Genomic DNA, 21,524 nt, shown 5'->3' on the forward strand with positions numbered 1-21,524 from the left:
AGACTGTGAACAGTGTGCCAGGATCCAGTAAGCCTGTAAGCCAACTCTTCCGTGTGTGTGTGTGTGCGTCAGCAGGGGTTGGAGCTTATCCACAGCAGGAGCAGATCCAGCCCATGGTGCCTGGCTGGTTGTACAACGACAGTCTCATCCCAGGTAAACACAGATCGCACACATTCCACGTGTGAATGCTCATCCAAGCATCGGGTTCATTTCTGTCCGACGATAGTTTCTGTGTCTGTTCTCATTTTTTTTTTTTTATGAAGCTTATGTCTATGTGGCTTGGAGTGGCTGACTTTTCTTTGATCCTCATGTTTCTCCACAGAGATGTTCAAGAAGGTTCTGGAGTTCACCATGACGCCTTCAGGGATTGACACGGCCAAGCTCTACCCCATCCTGATGTCCTCAGGCCTTCCCAGAGAGGCCCTCGGCCAGATCTGGGCCTCGGCCAATAGGACCACACCTGGCATGCTGACCAAGGAGGAGCTGTACACAGTGCTGGCCCTCATTGGTGTAGCACAGGTATGCTGTATGCAAATGACTTCCTCACATTCTAAGGGTAGGTGTCATTAGCTGTTGACGGAGCTGCAGACAGTTTTGGAAGTGTGTGTGTGTGCAGATGGTTGGTCTGTTGGGACACCAAGTGAGTGTGACTGAGCTCCCCTAGACCGACAGCAGCGCCTGTTATCGCCCCCTTACCCCCAGCCAGCCTGCCAGCCAGCCTGCCTGCCACTGTCACAGCCACTCCTGGGAGAACGCAGATTCACCAGCGGTGGCAGGCGCCACTCAGCTCATTCTGCATGCCACAGCTGCAGTCGCCGGGAATAATAAACCTCCTTTTGTTATGTAAATACAGAAGCATTCGGGGAGGCTTTTGTGTTGCCGTGTAATACAAATAAAACTGATAGCAGCTACCGCAATGGAAGTTGACTAATGAAGGGTTTAGGTGGAGTTAGACGTGTGCATCCTGCTGGAGGGATGACTGAGAGCACTGGGGTTAGAGGACGAGGCTCTCAGCTGTGTGTCTCCGGTTCAATGATTCATATAAATTTGGCGAGTCGGATGCATTCAAGTCTGCATTTCATGCACATTTCTCCTCTCAGAGTAGTCTGTTTGTTCCCTGTCATTGTTGACCAATCCCACGGCACCAACCCTCTCATCTCCTGTCTCCTCGTCTCAGAGCGGTCTACCAGCCATGAGCGTGGACATCCTGAGTCAGTTCCCCTCTCCGCCCGTGCCCAACCTGCCTGCTCTGGCCATGGCTATGGCCCCGGTCATGCCCCAGCACCAGCAGCCCATGATGACCCAGCCTCCGGTCTCCATGGCGATGCCCGCCCCGCCCGCAGCCGTCATGGCCATGCCGACCCCAGCTCCTGCCGCCCAGCCCCCCGCTAACTTCATCCCTAACTTCCCACCTGTGCAGGTAAGGGAGGGATCGTTCTGTTTGTCTAATGCTCGACCGTCCCTGGTCGAGGCAAACGCATCCACTTTCTGTCGTCTCTGCTTTCAGGGGACCAAGACGGACGACGACGACTTCCAGGACTTCCAGGAGGCCCCCAAGGCCGGAGGGGCTGGAGAGCAGTCCTTCACCGATTTCCAGGGAGAGTCTGGGGGAAGCTTTCCTGGCGCAACCCCCTCTCAGCCCCAGAACAGGTAATGTTATGAAAGTATTACAATAAGTGACTGTTTGTAAAGGTATCACTGGGAATAATATGGTGATAGTCTTTGAAAGTATTGAATCTTACACAGTTCCTTTTATAGCCTGTAATACGCTCCCGTGCATTACGATGATTCAAGGCATCGTCCTAATGAATTCATTTCAACGGACAGTAGATAAGCTCCCTTCTTTACATTTACATTTACATTTAGTCATTTAGCAGACGCTCTTATCCAGAGCGACTTACAGTAAGTACAGGGACATTCCCCCGAGGCAAGTAGGGTGAAGTGCCTTGCCCAAGGACACAACGTCAGTTGGCATGACCGGGAATCGAACTGGCAACCTTCGGATTACTAGTCCGACTCCCTCACCGCTCAGCCACCTGACTCCCTCCTTCTTTACATTCTTATACCTGAGAGGAAGAAAGCCTGTCCCCTCCCATGGAAAGAGAGCCGCGAGGCAATTATCTTTTAAGAAAGACAAAGGGAACGGCAAAAATAAAGGAGCTCACATCTGAGTGGCGTAGTCTCTTTACAATCCAGTCCCCCGCCCCCCTCTCTATTTCACGCACAAAAAAACACACACAGCCGAACAGGCCTGTTTGTTTCAGCTCCTCATCTCACATCCTCCAGAGACTCAGATCACTGTCTAATTAAAATGAAAAGTGAAAACGCCCGTGGCTGGTCGTCAACAAGCGCTGGCAGGTGTTACCCTGGCGACGGGGGGCGGCTTTGAAGAAGATGGCGTTGGGTGGATGGAGGGGGGGGGGGGGCGGCTTCTTCCTTCCTCATCCTCGTCCCTGCCTCTTATCTGTGGCCCAGTCTGGTGTAAAGCTCTGTGGGATTCCAGGGTTGTAAGTGTCCAATCAGCTCAGGCAGCTTAGGCGGATTAAGCGTAGGAGATGGAGGGAGGAGGTGTGTGTGTGTGGGGAGTGGGGGTTAGTATTGGCCTTCCTGGTCAAACATGGCTGTTTGTCTTTGCAGCGCTGCCTCCTTGCTGACTCCAGTCCTGGGCTCTGGCTCCTCTTCGGCCTCGGACAAGTACGCCGTCTTCAAGCAGCTGTCTGTGGAGCAGCCGGCAGAGCCCGCCCCCCCCGCCCCAGGTACCTCCTGCGTGTCCCCCCTACTCCCACCCCCCACCAGACACATTCATCCACACACACAATCTGAAAAGACAGCCGAAATATCTCACTTCTTTGATCCCTGTCCTGTCTGTCAGCTACCATGTACACAGCCTGCTTTAAACTTGTTTCTGTTTGTGTTTGACCCAGACTCTGGAGACAAATACAGTGTGTTCAGACAGCTTGAACCACCTGCAGACCGGAAACCAGTAGGTAAGGAAAACTCCCTCCTCCTTGGCACAGAGCTGGGACACACACACACACACACAAACTCCTACCCAACTAAACGCCACCAGTTTAGTAGCTTCACCACAGGGAACACTTCACTATTAGTGACGCATCCTTTATGGCTCCCTATTTTTTTTTTTTTGGAAAAAAAAGGTTCCTACCTTATATTTTGAATTGGATAATTTAACTGGAAATTGACTGAAAAAGGTGTATGTCATATTGACAAAAGAAACCGTGTGCTAGAAGTTTTGTGCTATGAAACTATGTTTACTTGCGCACACCTTTTGGAGGGCACTCGCCCAGTGTTTATGCAGTTTCTGTGTCCTGCCCCCGTTTCCCTAGAACAGTTTCGGTTGGGGACAGCTCACGTGACTCCAGTAAGTCCTGCTTGCGGTGACCTTTACTCTCTGTCTGCAGGCCCGGCCTCTATACAGAGCCCGTTTCTCTAGAGGTGTCTGTAGCTCTTCCTGGAAATAAATACAGTGGTTTGAGTAGGGGAAAATAATCATTTGTTGTGAGATCACAGCCCTACAAAGAGTCTGGAGATTACACTGGGAGTACTTTCAACCTGAAATATGGCTTCATCATTTCCTGTCCCGATACGGGTCTGACAGCCCCAGCGCATGTTGTGGTTGTGTGTGTGTCCCTGTAGACTTCCTCATCTTTGTGCAGTGAGGTGTGCTGTGCTCTCGAAGCAGTGTGATTTCTGGACAGGCTCGTACAACGAAGTCTGCTAGATGGCTTGGAATTCACTGCGAGCGTCCGCGATGTGACGAAGCCATAACTAATCCTGCCAGCTCCTTCTTGTAGGATTGCGAAATGAGCAAATCCAAGCCGAGCGGGGCTCTGCTATTTAGTGTCATGCCAATGTCCTCCCTGTCTGGCGGCTGTGTCGAAGGCGGGTTTTCAATGCCCTCCCCAATTGTTTTGTTTTGTTCTGTGTTCGCAGGGGACGGATTTGCCGATTTCAAGTCTGTCAGCGTTGATGATGGCTTCACAGACTTTAAAACCGCCGACAGCATCTCTCCACTAGACCCCTCAGACCAGGCCAAGATCTTTCAGCCCTCTTTCCCTCCTCCTTTCCCTCATTCTCAGTCTTCACAACAGCAACAAACACCAGCAGCAGTCTCTCTCCCTCAGCCTAAAAATCCTCTCAATATGGCCGACCTGGACCTGTTCTCCTCTCTGGCCCCCTCTGGCCCCGCCCCAGCTGAGGCCAAGGCCAGCCCCTTCCCCCCCGTGCCCCACCCTGCTCTAGTGCTTCCTCCGGGGGGGGGCAAGCACCCTGGGGGAGGAGCAGCAGACGACTTTGGCGACTTCGCCCTCTTCGGCTCCTCCTCCTCCGAGGCGGCCCCCGGCCCCGCGGCGGGAGGGGGCGCGGCCACGCCCCAGGACGACTTTGCGGACTTCATGGCGTTTGGGAGCTCCGGGGGCGAGCACAAGGGCATCGGCGTCGTGGGGGGGCGAGGGGAGGGGCCATCTCAACAGAGACCCCTGCAGGCCTCCAACAAGTACGACGCCTTTAAACAGCTGTCCCTGGAAGGGGGCGGGGCCTACGACGACGCCAAGGAGAGCGGCGGTGGCTCCTTCTCCTCCCTCAAGAGCGACACGGACGACTTTGCCGACTTCCAGTCCTCCAAGTTCTGCACGGCGCTGGGGGCCTCGGAGAAGAGCCTGGTGGACAAGGTGGCGGCCTTCAAGCAAGGCAAGGAGGACTCGGCCTCCGTCAAGTCCCTGGACCTCCCGTCCATCGGGGGCAGCAGCGTGGGGAAGGAGGACTCTGAGGACGCCCTCTCAGTGCAGCTGGACATGAAGCTGTCCGACATGGGCGGAGACCTGAAGCATGTGATGTCGGACAGCTCTCTGGACCTGCCCGGCCTCTCCGCCCACCAGCCCCCCGCCGCAGGTGAGGAACTAGTGCGCTTGCTCTGGTGAGGCCACGCCCAGTCACACACAGGACCAATCCCAGGCCTGGCTGTGGCTTAGTATCCGCCCCCCTCAGTGCCCTACAGCTCCCGCTAAAACATGGGGTCAAAGGGCAGGCAGTAAGCTCCAGGGCTGCACCACATGCACTCACACAGACCTCACAGCACTACATCATCATAACCATTATGGCCTCAAACCCAACACTGTCATTCATCTCTATCCCATGTCATATTCCACCAGTTTACGTATAGATTTATTTATTCATTCGACTATTATTATGGTGATTTCGGTAAGTATGTTTTGAGTTATGTGTTTTTCCATTCATCGATTCCTGGTCCCTGCCTCCACCTCCGCTCACTCACTTAGACCCCCAGGCTCTGTGTGGGTGTGTGTGTGTGTGTGTGTGCGCACGCGCATGTGCGCGTTTGTGTGTTTGTGTTGATGAATGCAGCTGAATATAAAGTATGCAGGAGCATGGCTGTGTTTATGAGCTGTAGGGAAGGAGTTTGTTCATTCAGGTCACTGACTGATCCTCAGTGTCACTGTCTGCTGTAGGCTTATGGAGATTCCCTTCTCCACTGGCAACATTTACTTATATTTGCTGTTTGGCACTTAAGGCCTAAGTAGATAATTGGGTATTGATTGTAGATTCGTTGTAAGGTTTTTTTAAGGAGAAACTATATTTTGGAACTGATGGGGGGGGAAAGGGGAAAAAAAATTGTATTTATGGCCGAAACTGTGTATGTCTCAGTCAGTATTCCTGTTGCAGACATCATAGTCTTTCTAGTGTTCATTGTTAAATATTAGATCTCCATTGGAGCTTCTCCACCTCAAATACATTATTGGTTGGATGCCCTCCAGTGTACATCAGTACTGGCAAGTCAAAGGTCAGCTATTCAATCAGATGAGCCTGAGAGCACAGTCCCTTTTAGACTGCACAGAGAGTTTTTGCCTTGGGCTCTTCACCCCCATGTCCAGTCCTTTTCCATAACAGCCAGCGCTCATCATTTATTCACCTGGCATCTCATCTTCCATGCCATGTCTCATATTCAACCTTGTATGTACAAGGACCTTTGCAAGTACGTGCACCCTGAACATAGTCAGTGCGAGTCGGCACAAGCTTTCAGACCCTCATCCCCCGAAATGTTGACATGACTAGCAATCACATACACACTCAGATGAACAACACCAGCCAGCATGTCAGTCACTTAAGTTCAGGCTAGGTGGGGCCTTGATCTCGTTTCAACTTCCAAATAAACCCAGATGTTGTTGAAATGACCAATATTAAAGAGCCCTACTTGCCTTATTTTCAATTACAACATCACATAATTTAGTAGGCCCAGTTTACCCAAGCTGGGCTTCTGTACTAGTAGGAAGACAAATCTAGTTATCACTGCAGACCCTGGAGCCGCAACAAAGCGCTAGATGTGATCTGTACGACCCAGTCAAGCGCTCACACATTCCCCAGAAGCTGTTCATTGCTGCTTTTTCTTGGTGACCCACATCCATCTATAGTGTTATCCTTAGAACTCATCTCTGAGGGGGAAAAATATTTTATCCGACAGACCTCTGAGTGTGTGAACCTCACCACGCTCGCACCATGTTCCTGGACGTCTTTACCTGTTAAAGAGACAGTACCTCTTTTCCTGGTTTGGGGGCTTTCTGGGCCTCGAGGCTCCAAATGAAGGCGGTTTATTTCATGTGTCCATGGTTTTCAGGTATGTTTTTATCATGTGTGGGTCTGTGAACGGGCTTTCTGAGAACACAGTCTTGTTAGTTCCCCCCGCCCCCCCCCCCTCCTGCCTTGCTTTATGCTGCAGTGTGCCTGCTAAATCAATTTGTGAAATTGACAAGAACATATTTGAGAATGCCATTTTTTGCATATCAGTATTACATGTTTTTATCAAAGAAAGAAAAAAGAATATGTATTCATACAGATTTAATAGTGTATTTTTATTACAGGAAAATTTACTCATATTTATTTTGGAACTAGTTAGACTTCCTGGTATTGTTTTAATGTGTTAACTATTTGAAGATGAAATGTATTTATTAGGATATTTATTGAACATATTTTAGGTCAAGGATTTAATGTTGTCTTGATAAATCCTGTCCTGCTCTTGTTGAATGGGTCCTAAGAGCTTGTGCACACAAGTCTATCACAAAGGTAGCAAGAGAAAAAAAAGATACTGTCTCTTTAAATCTTTTTAAGCACCTGTAATTGGACATGATGAAGGCTCTGTCTAAGGTGTTGATGTCTGGTAGACCTCTTTGTTTTCTTTAACCCTTTGAGTGCCCCAAAAAGCGGTTACAAAATAATTTGGATGCATAGATCACTCTTTTTGTGATCAAACGTAAGGACCTCTGGTCCTTACAAATGCAACATAGGCATTGTCCTCCTCGGACTCCTGCAATATGGATTTTAAATTACAGCAGCCTGATTTAAATCGGGTCTCAAAAGACTTTCGAGTTTCTGTCGTATAAGTATTTCTGAGACATTCGGGTCCTCAAAGGGTTAACAGCACCTGCCTTGAAACCTGTCCTTCTGAAACCTGTCTTTCTGAATGAACTTGGCTTTTCAAGTGTTCTCTGTTCTCTTCGGGGGGGAAATCCCTGTTGCTTTCTCCACCCTCGTTAGTGACTAGGCCCGTCTCCTCCTGAGACTTCCTCATTTTAGTCTGTGAATGTGCCTTCTCATACTGGGTCTCTTTTACACTGCTTCTTCTATATCCTACACTTGTTTTCTCTTCTTTCTCTTGACGCTTTTCCACTGTTTTCTTTGTTTTCCTTTCTGAATTTCTGCATGCCGTTGTATCCTGAATGATTAAAATACCCTTTTACAAGTGTTAGTTATCTCTTGTATCTCCAGACCCTTCCTCACAGTATTTTGTGGTCTTTCTCTTCTTTCTCTCCCTCCCCATGTTGTGGTAATAAATCTGACTGTTGGTATGGCTGAAACGCGTACCGTCTTATTTTCCTCCTGTCCTGTTTCTCAGCGCTCGTGTTTGGATCTAGCTCCCGCGAACTTACCGCGCTAGCTCCTTGTCAATTTCACAAATTGTTGATGACTGCTGTGGTTCTGTTCAGTGGTGTGTTGAGCGGTGACTAAGCTCTGTGTGTGTGTGTGTGTGTGTGTGTGTGTGTGTGCGTACGTGCACAGCTGTGTGTTAGTGTGTTTCAGATAGCCCACTCATGTCATTGATTTCTCATGGACATTTGCTACACATGTACAACACAGTTCGATGGGAACAGAATCGATACAAAGCGAATGGTTTCACCACCGACGTTGCCATGACAATCTGTTCTGAGGCGAGCACCTCCCGCCGGTCAAGTTTCCATTCAGCATTGTTACCAAGGCTGTCTGTACGCCGCTAATAAGCAGCTTCGTGTCGTTAGCACACATGGGGCAGGTGCCAAGCAGCTCTGAATAGAGAGGAAGGACATCTCTAAAATTGGACAGTAGTTTTATGTAAACATTGCACAGATGTCAAGCGAAATATTGTACCCTAGATATTGATTTGTTAGCATTTGCCTCTATTCTTAGTCCGGCCGTTTGAGCTTCACAACACCCTGACTCCTGGACGGTGGTGGGCAGGGATCGTTTAGGACCATCCGGAGTCTTGCCTCGTGTGTCTGCTAACCTACAGCCGTGCTACTCAGGAAACCTTTTAGACTCCATCATCTCCACGTCACAGTGGGTGGCTGAGGAGAACGAGCCAACCAATCACTTGTCACGACAGCTTCAAAAGGCTCGACACTGACACATTTTTGATTCCCAGCGTCGCTGTAGCCTTTGAACGTGAAACCCCGCTATGCGACCGAACAGTTTGAAAAAGATTCAGCATCATAAAAACCAGCTTAGCCAATCTTGTTTTTAAATAACTTGTTCGCCTTGTCCAGGCTGGGTAATAAGTACATTTCAGCTGCTACTGTACAGTATGCCACAGGTATTCTGTGTTGTCATTACAGAAGGAGAGGACATGAAGTTTGACCCCTTTGGAGCGTCAACGGTCAGCAGTCTGGCCAGCTTCGACTGGTCAGACAGGGAGGAGTGTCCGTCGGCCCCAGCCAGGAAGCCCCTAGGCCAGGAGGGGGGCGTGCCTGGGGCCCTGCCCTCCCCCCCCACAGCCCACAGGACGGAGACGCTGTTTGGCAGCGCCGATAACGTCAGCAACGCCTCCGCGGCCCAGTTCACCGCCTTCGCCGCCGACGACTCGGCGTCCGCGGACGATAAGTTTGAGGCGTTCGCCGACTTTGGCTCGAGCGAGCAGGGAGGTCCGGATGAGGACGACGACTTTGGGGACTTCGCCAGCACGGTGTCGGAGAAGTCGGACTCCCCCGCCGCCACGCACGGCGAGGCCGGCTCCGAAGGCGTCCCGGGCGAGGCCACAGACGAGTTTGGGGCCTTTCAGGGGGACAAGCCCAAATTTGGCAAGTCTGACTTCCTGAAGGCCAGCTCTCAGACCAAGGTCAAATCCAGCGAAGAGATGATCAAAAACGAACTGGCGACCTTTGACCTCTCCGTACAAGGTGAGTCGAAATCTCTTTTTCCCCCTCCTCGAGTTATGTCAGCCAGTTGTTATTGGCTGTGTGATCTTCTGTCAGTAGATTAGATCAACGCTCTCCAGCGTTGATGGATGTGTGGATGGGTGTCTGCTGTCATGTGACACTCATCACCTTAAAGCACGTGGTCCCTAAGGCAGCCTGCTGCAGTACCGCTGAAGGTCAACAGATGGCAGTGTTGTGACTACAGCTGGCCCCTCCTCTCTCTCTTAGGACAAGGGGAGATTAATTAACGCAGCTCTGCAAAAATCCATAAACAGGAATTAACCACATCCACTTCGAGGGTATTCATTTTTTTTACCACTGTTTTCTGGTGTTATGTTTCTCGCTTAATTTATCATCGGTCCCTTCCTCCAGTGTGATAAAAAGCTAATTTGCCTTGCATAGATTTTTTTCTCCCAGTGTTGAATGTAATTTGTGTGAATGAGAGGGTTGTACTTATTCCCTCTGCCCAATGGGGACTGTAATGTGTGTGTGTGTGTGTGTGTGAGTGTGTGTGTGTGTGTGTGGGTGTGTGTGTTATTAGAGCTGTCCTGGTGTTGTGAGGAAGGTGCAGGTCCCAACAGGGGGCTAGATTACCTGTCTCAGACCAACACACTCCACCAGGCGCCTGCCCTTCTCCTCGTCCAGACTCTGCTCCTGTGTGTGTGTGTGTGTGTGTTTGTGTGCGCGTTGAGGGGCCTCCTCTTTGCTCTGTGAGCCCCCTCATGAATTATTCCTACCTGCTTGGCATGGCACTGTTTTGTACATAATTATCGCTTGTCGCAAATTAAGTGTTTGTTTTCTGCTGTCCTTGTCCGGAAGGAATTAGACACAGAATGGGATCTCGGTGAAAACCCCAATTACCATCTAGCAAACAACAGGTGCATATCTCTGGAGTAAGCCATCAGCAAGGCTACTAAAAGTGGTCATTAAACGGACCATTGGAATAATGGATAGATGTGTGTATGTATATTCATGCTTGCAGGTTCATGAGGGTCTCTCTCTCTCTCTCTCTCTCTCTCTCTCTCTCTGTCTCTCTCTCTCTCTCTGTCTCCCCCCCCCCCCCCTTGCAAAGAAGAGTAGCTTGCATCTTCGACAACGAGCTCATGGAACATCAACATAAACGGCTAACCCTCTCCCCTGTGCCTTCCCCTCAGGCTCCCACAAGCGCAGCCACAGTTTGGGGGAGAAGGAGATCGGGCGCTCGCCTCCCTCCCCGGCGCCAGAGCAGCACTTCAGGGACCGCTCAAACACCCTGAGCGAGAAGCCCGCCCTGCCCGTCATCAGGGACAAGTACAAGGACCTGACCGGCGAGGTGGAGGTGAGCAGGGCCTCTGTTCCCTCGCTCGCAGCCCAGTCACGTACTCACTTCCCAGTGGCTGTTAATAGCTACCAAATGCTTAGTGGTTGTTTTGTTATTGCAAATGTGTGGGTGCTGATAACACTTGAGCATGCAGGATTATTCAATTGGAACCTCCCCCCCCCCCCCCCCCCCGGTTCTGCTGTCCGCTTGGCCTTCTGTGTTGGTGCCCGTTGTAAAACCTGCTATGTCTTCATAGGAGAGTGAACGCTACGCCTATGAGTGGCAGAGGTGTCTGGAGAGTGCCCTGCAGGTATGTTACTGTGTGTGTGTGTGTGTGTGTGTGTGTGTGTGTGTGTGTGTGTGTGTGTGTGTACGTCCGACTCATCCTGGTGTGTGTGCTGTCCTTTCAGGTCATCACCAAAGCCAACAACACCCTGAACGGCATCAGCAGCTCCGCTGTCTGCACCGAGGTGATCCAGTCCGCCCAGGGCATGGAGTACCTGCTGGGTGAGATCCACACACACACACCTACACAACAACAGGGAGGTCCACAGCTTGTTAGGTAAGGCTCGCAGCCCGCAGGCAGGAGCCCCAACCCCCCAGGTCTCAGCCCTTCAGAGAGAGAGAGAGGCCTGTGGACGCTAGCCGACCAAGGTGTGAAGGTTTATCTCTGCCTGCCTGCTAGCGTCTGTAGCTCCGACCAGACAGCAGTGTCTGGTTTTAATGAGCTACAAGTGACACGCATGCCACAGTGAGGACGCTCGCAGAGGGAACACAATGTGCTTGTCCGTAGCCACAGCCATAAAAGATCTTTTGATCTCTCGACTTACCCCTGGCCGGCTCAACCTTGAATCAATCACCGTTCCCCCTTTTCAACTGGGAATAGCTGCCCAGAGTTACAGCTGTGACCGCAGAAGATGGGTTTTAGAGGTTTTATTTTATTAGCATTGTTTGACACCAGAGGACTCCCTACTGTATCTGGCTCATGTTGGTGAAGGAGACTTTGCTGGTCTGTGGCTTGACTGCGCTTGTGTGTGTGTGTGTGTGTGTGTGTGTGTGTGACAGGCGTGGTGGAGGTGTACCGTGTCACCAAGCGCGTGGAGCTGGGCGTCAAGGCGACGGCGGTGTGCTGTGAGAAGCTGCAGCAGCTGCTGAAGGACATCAGCAGAGTGTGGAACAACCTGATGGGCTTCATGTCCCTGAGCAACCTGGCGGTAAGACACACACACTGTCACACACACACACACACTGTCACACACACACACACACACACTGTCACACACACACACACACACACACTGTCACACACACACACACACTGTCACACACACACACACTGTCACACACACACACACACACTGTCACACACACACACACACACTGTCACACACACACACTGTCACACACATATACGAACACACACTGTCACATACACCCACACACACATACATCCACACACAGTCACACACATGCGCGCAAACACACACACACTGTCACATACACCCACACACAGTCACACACATGCGCGCAAACACACACACACTGTCACATACACCCACACACAGTCACACACACATACACTCCTTCACACACACACACTCGGTCATACACAAATTCCCTCTCTCACACACACAAACACACAGGTCGTTAACCCACAAAGTCTCATTCGCTGGCATAAGCCAGAATCGCTTTTCAATATACCAAGGGTAACCTCACCATAATGATCACAGGATATTACATACTGAACATAACACCGAATCAATAGTTGACCAAGTGTGATCTCATCAAACTACCATAACACTAAAAGTCTATCTCAACTACTGTATGACCAGCTGTATCACCGTGAGTCGGCACCAAGCATGAATCAGTCCCAGTATGGTTATCAGAGTAGTGTTTCCAGCTGCAGTGTTGTAGCCTGTGTTTAGTGTGTGTGTGTGACAGAGAGGTCGGGGGTGTGGCTTAGTCTCCAGTCTGCTAGCTCTACAGCAGCAGAGCAGAGGAGGGTGGACTGGCCTCATCCCTGCAGCCAGCCTGCCAGCCAGCCTGCCAGCCAGCCTGCCAGCCAGCCTGCCAGCCAGCCTGCCCTGGGAAGAATATGACTTCTCAGCTGATAATGCTGCTGACTGGACGTCTCGAGTTGAGATAATGTCAGTTTGGAGAGGGTGGTGAGGGAGGGGGAGAGAGAGAGGAAAAAGAGGGGGAGAAGGGGAGGGGGAGGAGACAAGGGTGATGAGATGGAGAGCAAGATAGGGAGAGATACACAGACAGGCAGGAGGGATTGAGAAAAGGGGGTGTGAAAGTTGGGAGTGAGGAGCAGCACAACCGTAGAGATCTGCCCGGAGATAAACAAACGACATTTCCTGTAATGTAGAGATGAATGCTGACATATTCATTCCCCCCTCTAAGATACTAACCTGCAGCTAGGCTATGTGACTGTTGATGAAGAGATTGATCAAATAATACACCAACCTTTTTGCGCGTGTTTGCCTGTGTGTGTGCGTGGGTGTGTGTGCGTGTGTGTGTGTGTGTGTACAGCCTGATGAAAGCTCCCTGGACTTCACGTCCTGCATCCTAAGACACGGCATCAAGAACGCCAAGGAGCTGGCGTGTGGCGTGTGCCTGCTCAACGTGGACTCACGCAGCAAGGTTTGACACACACACACACACACACACACACAACGTCTCACAAGCAAATCATTCACACTATTCTTTTCTTACCGCAGACGTTCTGCACTTAATAAATTCCCGTTTCTTTGACTTCTTTGGCATTTTGCAGAAAAAAGAAGACAATGCTATTGGACGCCTGTTTAAACGAGTACGAGACAGCCAAGTGAACTGTTAACTAAATCTCAATTCCCTCTTTCCTACCGGGGCAATTCTCTGCTTCTAGACAGACACAGTGGGGTGCCAGACTGACAGGATCCTCTCCTTCTTAGTGTTCTCTGGGCTCATGCGGCTGCTCCCTGCTCCGTCACAGAGGAGGCTGCAGGCAGACCGCTCCATAGATATATATAAACACTAGATGTCTCGTCCGCGTTGCCGGACAACAGAGTCGAACGTCCGCACATGGCGGCCATCTTGCTTTCAAAATTCAAAATCGGTTGAAAATTTAGCAAGTTATGGTCATTTAAAAAGTACATGTAGATTCAACACAATGTTATGGGTGAGCGAGTTGACTGTAGCAAGATGGCTGCCACGTGCGGACGTTCTAGACTCCGCCGTAAGACATCTAGTGTTTATATCTATCTATGGACCGCTCAGCCACACGCTCCTGCGTCCCAGGCCATCTTCATTAATGCCAAGAATAAGAGAAGCGTCATGAAATAATCATGACGGGATAACAGTAACGATGATAACTTGGACTGTTAGCCATGGAAGGGGGGAGTCGGGGGAGGTAGTGGAAATAATTTAGACGGATGAAAGCAAATTGGCAAGAAAAGAAGGTGAGAGGAGAGCTGTTACTTTGGCACCTCAGATTGGGCTGTTGCATTCTGGGAGTGGTTTCCTAAGGGTCCAAGCGGTGTCATGCTTCACCTAGAGAGAGAGAGGGAGAGAGAGTCATTGTTTTTCTGCTTGTTTCTCTGCTTGATGCCTGTTTTTATCTCGTCTCTCACTTCCACTAACACCAATCAACGCTCACCTGCAGCTCCCCTCAAAAGCAGGGCTGCGTTATTTTAAGTCTCATCACTGGAGCCTGGGCTTCGTTTGACTCCGTGGTCCAAGCAGTGACCATTCCCTCTTGTCAGCTCCGGGTAATTAGTAACCACGAGTCACCTTGAGGGCCTCATTTAGAGCAAGGCTTGACTTTCTGGTGCCAAGGGCACGGTGGCTGTGATTGTTTCCTCTGGTCCGTACGTGGTGGAGCGGGGGGGCCAGATTGATGGGGGGGTTGGGAGGGGGGGGGCGGGGCGGGGGCGGGGGGGGACTCTGGGATGGGAGCAGATGTCTCTTGCTTAGCAGGCAGAGAACGCAGGCGCCAAAAGATCTGCGAAGTGTCTCCATCTCTCGCTCTCTGTCTCCCTTTCCTGTTGGCTTACTTTACCTTTCTTGGTTACTTTCTGTTCTGTGTCTCTCTTGATCTCTTTATCAAACTCTTCCTGTTTTGCTCTCTTGCGCTCTTTCTCCTCTTTTCTTCTTTCTCTCTCCCTCTCTCTCTCTCCCCGCTAGCTTGAAATAAAAAATGTTTTACTACTATGCCCCTGACTTCAGATTAACAACCCACCTTTTAATTACATTTTCGGCAGAGGCGCATTCGTAAGAAAGCATAAAAGTCAAGTGGGGAATAGCATTCCCTCACAGTGTAGTGCAGGGTCAGATGGCTGAGCGGTTAGGGAGTCGGACTGGTTATCTGAAGGTTGCCAGTTCGATTCCCGGCCGTGCCAAATGACGTTGTGTCCTTGGGCAAGGCACTTCACCCTACTTGCCTCGGGGGAGAATGTCCCTGTACTTACTGTAAGTCGCTCTGGATAAGAGCGTCTGCTAAATGTAATGTAATGTAAATATCAGTCTAAAGAAAGCTATAACGCTGCAGTCTAGGGGACTGTTTACCTTCAGACGACGAGGGGAGAGGGCTGCTTTCTATCTTTGAACCTGGTGAAGGATAGAGGTGGGGAGTGAAGGAGAAGGTATGGTGGTTTCAGCAGGCCTCTGACTCACCCCTTTGCTCTCACCAAAAGGGAAGGATTGGTGACTCTAACCCTGGCCTCCAGACCCCCACACAGCCATGCTCAGGGATGGGCAGCAATCTGTATCATCCACTGTTTATCTCTGACATTTTCAGCTCCCAGAGTAAACTTTTAATTTTAATAACAGCAACAGTGCTTGTTAAATGCTAATGAATGCAATCAATGCACTGGAAAGCTTAAATACGAATTTATCAGTAGGATACATATTTATACTCATAAATGTCATATTTGGAATGAACTATGTTGTTACAAGGTTAGTTTTCAGCAGACATCTATTAGGCAATGGCAGTGCATCTTGTAATGGTTGGTTAGCTTGGTAATATCTTTGTAATATCTTCCAAAGTGCACAGCCTGGAGATCTGTGGTACAGCAGCCCATCCCTGAGTTACTGCATCAGTGTCGGGGTGGAGGAGAGGATGATGAGACCAGGGGTTCTCTCACTGTAGGCAGCTTGGATGCTTCTGGAAAGGGATGATGTCTGTCAGTACGGGCTGTCACTCCTCTGCCCAAATACCAGTTTGCTAACTCAGGATGCTAAATACAACCAGAATATGCTGACTCATTTTATGTTACTTTCAGGCACTGGCTAAAGAAAATGACCCAAGGTTGAGGGTAAGGCTAATATGTTTCACTATTTTTTGCCTCCCGGTATTCCTCACTAGGGAGCTCATGTAGACGTTAGTTCCCTCTCTTAGTTCCCTGCTTCTGGCTTTAACAGATGGGGGCCTCCTGTCGTGGCTGGGGATCATTAGCACTTCTGGATATGTTCGTGCACGTCACCGACCTTGAAATACTTTAGCATAGGTCGTGGGGGATTGATGTTGCTGACCTTTTACGTTTCCTCCAATCTCGTTGAGTGTGACTCGAGCTCACATCGTTTGCAGCTCCCGGACGTTCTATTGGTTTCTGCTCCCCTAAAGTCTGGCTCAGGCTGTTCATGGCTTTGTGCCGGTTGATGGTAAAATTGCACTTGATCACGGCTATGCAGGAAGAGAATTTAGGTTGAGGGCGCGAGAGGGAGTGTAGGGATGAGGTGGAGGGAGGGAGGGAGGGTGGAGGAGGTGGGGGCATCTCTTTGTTTTCTCTTTCTTTTTGCTCTCTCTCTCCCCAGCACAGCGAGCCTTGGCAGTCTAAGTGCAGGTTTGAAGGAGAGAAGTGGGTTGAGGCACAAAGGAACTGAAAGAGAATACATTTAGTCTGTGAAATAGAAGTGTGTGAGAAAAAGGGAGGGTGTATTTTCAGTCGTTGTGCAAAAGCCTCAACAGGTGTCCCTCTGTATTGTAAACTGACCGTGAGCAGGTCATTAGTCAGCAGGTTTGTGTGTTTGTAGGGGTTTTGGGTTCTTGTGTGTGTGTATGTGTGAGAAAGTGCGCATGCATTTCTCCATCTGTGTGTGGGTGGATATGATTCACCACACATGACTCCTTTCTGTCTCTAGCTTCAGTTTCACTGGGAATGCAAACTCTTAAACTGCATAACACACACATTAGCATCACCTTATCTCCAGCTCCAGGCTGCAGCTGGTGCCCCGTCTAAATGCATGCTCACATCACAGCACTTCTCCCAGCCCAAATCACCAAGTTCATTTTCCCAGCTATATACAGATGTAGGATGAGACGGGCAGCGCTGGGCCGTCTCAATAGAAATGTGTCGAGATGATAGTCGCTGAACACAGTCTTATTTAAGTCTTCCCGCGTCAGATCTTCACAGCCGGGGTGTCGCGCTGACCTCTGTTGGTGCTTCTTAGCGAGGAGACTCCTCCAGTCTCCTCACCAGCCCAGATATCTTCACCCAGCCCGGTTTCATTCCTTGACTCACTCCGGCGTTGACCTTTTGCGCCCTTTTCTCCCTTCAGGCTTTCAACTCGGAGACGGACAACTTCAAGCTGCTGTACGGGGGCCACCAGTACCACGCCAGCTGTGCCAACTTCTGGATCAACTGCGTGGAGCCCAAACCGCCGGGCCTCATCCTGCCTGACCTGCTCTGAACGCCTCCTCGCCGCTGCCACGGCAACGGGCGCACATGAATCACTGTCGAGGAGGCGAAGCAGACTCCCTGACCGCCACGCGACCTCTCGACCTCTCACCTTAGAAGGCCGGAGAACACAGCCGCTCCCCCGAGGGCTCTGGAGTCACTGGAATACCTCTATTTATTTATCTAATATTCTCTGTCCTTCCTTCTCTGTCAGGAGCCCATTTGCTCCAGCGATTTGAAGTACGTGGGGCGGGGAAAGTGATGAAGTAGAAAAAGTATATTTGTACAAATTCAAGGGCAAGATGAAAGCCTCATCTGTAACTTAATGTGTTATTAATAAAATCATGTATGTGACGCGTTATTCCTGGGTGGTCCCGGGAGTTGACATGGATATTTATGGAGCTTCTTATTAAGATAACTTTTAACAGTATTGGAATATAACATGGAAAAGTCAAACAAAAACAAAAAACAGTGGAGTAGAGTGGCACAGAATGTTAAGTTATTGTGCAAAACTAGATTGCTCTTTCAATACAGTCAGACTTATTACTGTGCAATGTAGTATACACTGAGGTTGGGGATCCAGAGACTGAATGAAATTGAACGCCGTCTTTAGTTTTCCCTCCCATCTCCGGTTACTTTGTTTTTGTTTCATGCTGGAGCTCAGTAAAGAAAGAGACTTTGTTCTTGCCTTTTCTACTTTGGTTTCTATTTAATCTGGGCTGTAGTATCATATTGCTGGAATCACTTTAATGGCCGGGTCTTTAAAAGGATATTCTATGGCTGATAACATTCTTCATCGATTATTTTTTCAAAGACTTTAATTAAACTTTAAAAGCTTCAGTGCTGTGTTGAAAGGCAGTCATATATACCATTTTAAGGATTGTGTGACTAACTGCTTTAGAATGTCCTTTGCACTGTTTAATCATATTTCTTAACAATGATTATTGGTTGTAGGTTTGTCTTGTTGTGTCTGTGTAGCTCTGAAGGGAATGTTTATGAAGTCAACTCTGAATTTTATTGCATCAGCACTTTGTGTTCATTACAGTATGGTACTGTAGACTTGTAATGTGAAGTGACATGTACATAAACAAATCAGTAAAATTTTGAAATTCCATCAGTCAAGGAACTCTCATATGTTGTTTTTATGTGTCATCTTTCTCAAAATGCAGGGTGTGTCTGAATTACCATAGAAATTGTGGGGGCAGGAGGAAGCGAGTCATCTAATATGACCGCAGAGGGTTTCTGGACCAGCCTGTTCAGAGCCTAATGCAGGAATGTCACACAAGTGTACCCTTCCAAGGCCCACTTCCAAATGGACCTAGATTGTCTCTCATTTTCTCTTGTTATTTTGCCCAGTAGCATGCCATTGCTGAGGCCAAGGAGACCTCATCTCCCTCACTTGTTGACAAAATGGAATAAATTGTCCACAGAGGAGCCTGCTGGGCCTTAGCTGGTGGATGTGTGGGGAAGAGCCAATCAGACAAGCCGTCTGTAGGTTCCACGGAACTAGTCTCATTACCATTGTCTCTCCCCATGCTCAGGTGTGTGGTCTCCAACATTCATTTTATATCTCACCACTCCCTAATTGAACATCCCGCTGAAAATGATTTCCTTTCTCCTCACTGAGAGCTCTGGGATTGTAGAAAATTACAAACGCTCAAATCAATTACTGAATAGGGCTGCGTACATTTGAAATGCAGGCCATCGCTGCACCCTACTACCCCCCCTCCCTCCCATATGCCAGTCTTGATGTGTAATTTTCATGCTTATCGTCAGCAGTGCCATGAATCAAATGATCAGCCCACAAGAATAGCAGCAGAGATTAACGTGATGGTGCTGCCATATTGATTGGTTTGCTTCAGCCCTGGGGCCTTTCATATCTCATGCCTCTTGTCAATCACTTTATCGATTTAAGACAACTATTTCACTTCTGAAGGTACAAATAATTGCCTTTACCCTCATTCTCAAGTGAGTATCTCACAACTGATGTTTGCAAAAAATCCTCTGAATGTATGTCTGGAGTTCAGACAAGCATAACCGATACGTTAGCCATGAAAGCAAGTATGCTTCCACGCTTATTTGAGGCTAACCTGTAGTTTTACAGACCCAGCCCGGTCGCTAGAGAAGACCGGAGTGAAGTCCTCTGAGAGGAATTCAAAGGAGAGTAGCCTACAAGACCTGCTGCTTTGAAGAAAACCACACAACCATTAGCATTTCATCATTTCTCTCCACAGAAGCCTGGTCAAATGTGAGCGTTTGAAGACAGCGCTGGCTAGATTGGGTCTACACTTTCACCATCCATCCTGAGGAGCGCTCTCTGATTTAATGATGATCCCTCTGACAGTTTAATGACCTGCTTGAATTCATTAGAAAATCCTCACTGTGTAATTATTCATTATAAAACAGAAGACAACAACAATTGCTTCCAGTGTTCCGCATCAGAGTCCTGTCTTTATCCGGACTGACAGAAGGGTCCGTGCATTTGCATCCAATCACTGTGAAGGAATGATGGGGACAGATGAGTCAGAGGATGACCACAGGAAATGAAACAAACAACGAGTGAGAGTCATTCAACCCCTCACTGAAAGACAATCATTTATTTTGTTTAATTGCCATTTTTTTGCACTGCAACACACGTCACTGTTCTCTCTCCTCTCTGTTGACAAAAGTCACCTTTGATTTTATGCAGAAACGTAGAATGACTGAGATCTCTTGGTTTGGGAATTGTCATTATTGAAATTCTTCTAAATAAGCACTCTGCACATACAGCTTGTCATCTCAGAGATTACTGCGGCAATTTGTCCAGGGCATTGATTCAGTCACTGTTCATTAGCGACAACTCATGAGATGTGTTCAACAATAAGAACACATTGGCCCTCACTGACTGTTACCAAGGTTACTGTAGCTTTCATTTCCTGTCAAGGTGTCGCCCTACAGAGTGCATCCTCACCCTCTGCCTGCTTGAGTGCCCGTTTGATAACACAACATACCTATTCAAATTGTTGTATTGTGAAATATACTTTGTAGGCACCAGAGATGGGAAGTAACGAAGTACTTTGTTACTGTACTTAGTTGATTTTTCTTGGATCAGTACTTTACTTCACTATTTATTTTTCTGACCACTTTTGACTTTCACTCAAGTTTATTTACACAAATATCTCTACTTCATACATTTTCAAACCAAGCTCTTTACTTTATTCTGTATTTGGTGGCATGATCAATATTATTTATTGTCATTGCATGCCTTTTTTCATTTCTGCCATCACACACAACAAACAAAAGCTTGTAGTTATTATGTTGTTATCACTGTTTTTACACTGTTATGTTGCTATTACACTGTTGTTACACTGTTGTTACACTGTTATGTTATTACACTGTTGTTACACTGTTATTATGTTGTTGTTACACTGTTATTATGTTGTTATTACACTGTTGTAACACTGTTTTTATGTTGTTATTACACTGTTGTTATACTGTTATTATGTTGTTATTACACTGTTGTGACATTGTTATTATGTTATTATGAGTCTTTTTAAACATGAGTACCTGTACTGTCAACTTGAGTGAGAGATGTGTGTACTTTTGCCATCTCTGTCTCTGATACCGGGCACAGATTAGTCAGCACCAGGCTGTGCCTCTGTCTGCTTCCTGTTGAGTTGAAGATTCCTAATGATGTCTCCTCCAAGTTCATCACAACACTTTGTTCTGCACGGCCTGAACCCTGAACACTCAGGAGGATGTAAATCACCCTGCTCACTGGCATGGACATGAATGTTGATATCCTGCTGCAGGTGAATGATGTGTTCACCAACACACACACACAAACACACACACACACACACACACTGTGTAGTCAGACTACACCGTGGGATGGTGACAGGCAGACATACGCACACAGCTTCAGTTCAGTCTAGGAAGATGTAGCAGAAGGTGTCATTTGGTTCAATCCCTTTTGCATTTCTATCATGCTTGGCCTGTCATCAGAGGAAGCCGGTGCTTGTGGGTAATAGTGTTTATTGTGTAAGCTATTCTGGACATCCTTCACCAGGCTTAGCAGAAGACCGATAGCAGTCATCACTGTCAGCCTGCTGC

General features: G+C 48.6%; 1 protein-coding gene across 7 annotated transcripts in view; it reads left to right on the forward strand.

Moving 5' to 3' along the window:
* synrg (synergin, gamma) overlaps positions 1 to 18,554 on the forward strand; it is a 30,162-nt gene extending 11,608 nt beyond the window's left edge. For 3 of the 7 annotated variants that reach the window (XM_067245950.1, XM_067245953.1, XM_067245954.1), the window contains 16 exons: positions 76 to 153; positions 323 to 519; positions 1,178 to 1,420; positions 1,508 to 1,650; positions 2,638 to 2,756; positions 2,925 to 2,987; positions 3,952 to 4,908; positions 8,895 to 9,455; positions 10,628 to 10,791; positions 11,030 to 11,083; positions 11,184 to 11,280; positions 11,839 to 11,987; positions 13,309 to 13,419; positions 13,550 to 13,588; positions 16,038 to 16,070; positions 17,314 to 18,554. In XM_067245950.1, coding sequence (XP_067102051.1) covers positions 76 to 153; positions 323 to 519; positions 1,178 to 1,420; positions 1,508 to 1,650; positions 2,638 to 2,756; positions 2,925 to 2,987; positions 3,952 to 4,908; positions 8,895 to 9,455; positions 10,628 to 10,791; positions 11,030 to 11,083; positions 11,184 to 11,280; positions 11,839 to 11,987; positions 13,309 to 13,419; positions 13,550 to 13,588; positions 16,038 to 16,070; positions 17,314 to 17,445 — 3,140 coding nt within the window. In that variant the 3' untranslated portion in view covers positions 17,446 to 18,554. Of the gene's footprint in view, positions 1 to 72; positions 154 to 322; positions 520 to 1,177; positions 1,421 to 1,507; positions 1,651 to 2,637; positions 2,757 to 2,924; positions 2,988 to 3,951; positions 4,909 to 8,894; positions 9,456 to 10,627; positions 10,792 to 11,029; positions 11,084 to 11,183; positions 11,281 to 11,838; positions 11,988 to 13,308; positions 13,420 to 13,549; positions 13,589 to 16,037; positions 16,071 to 17,313 lie in introns of all 7 variants that reach the window. The other 4 variants (XM_067245949.1, XM_067245951.1, XM_067245952.1 and 1 more) reach the window with 4 other exon arrangements.
* The last annotated feature ends 2,970 nt before the right edge of the window (positions 18,555 to 21,524 follow it).

The sequence above is a fragment of the Osmerus mordax genome, chromosome 11, assembly GCF_038355195.1.
Source record: "Osmerus mordax isolate fOsmMor3 chromosome 11, fOsmMor3.pri, whole genome shotgun sequence".
NCBI classification, from domain to species: domain Eukaryota; kingdom Metazoa; phylum Chordata; class Actinopteri; order Osmeriformes; family Osmeridae; genus Osmerus; species Osmerus mordax.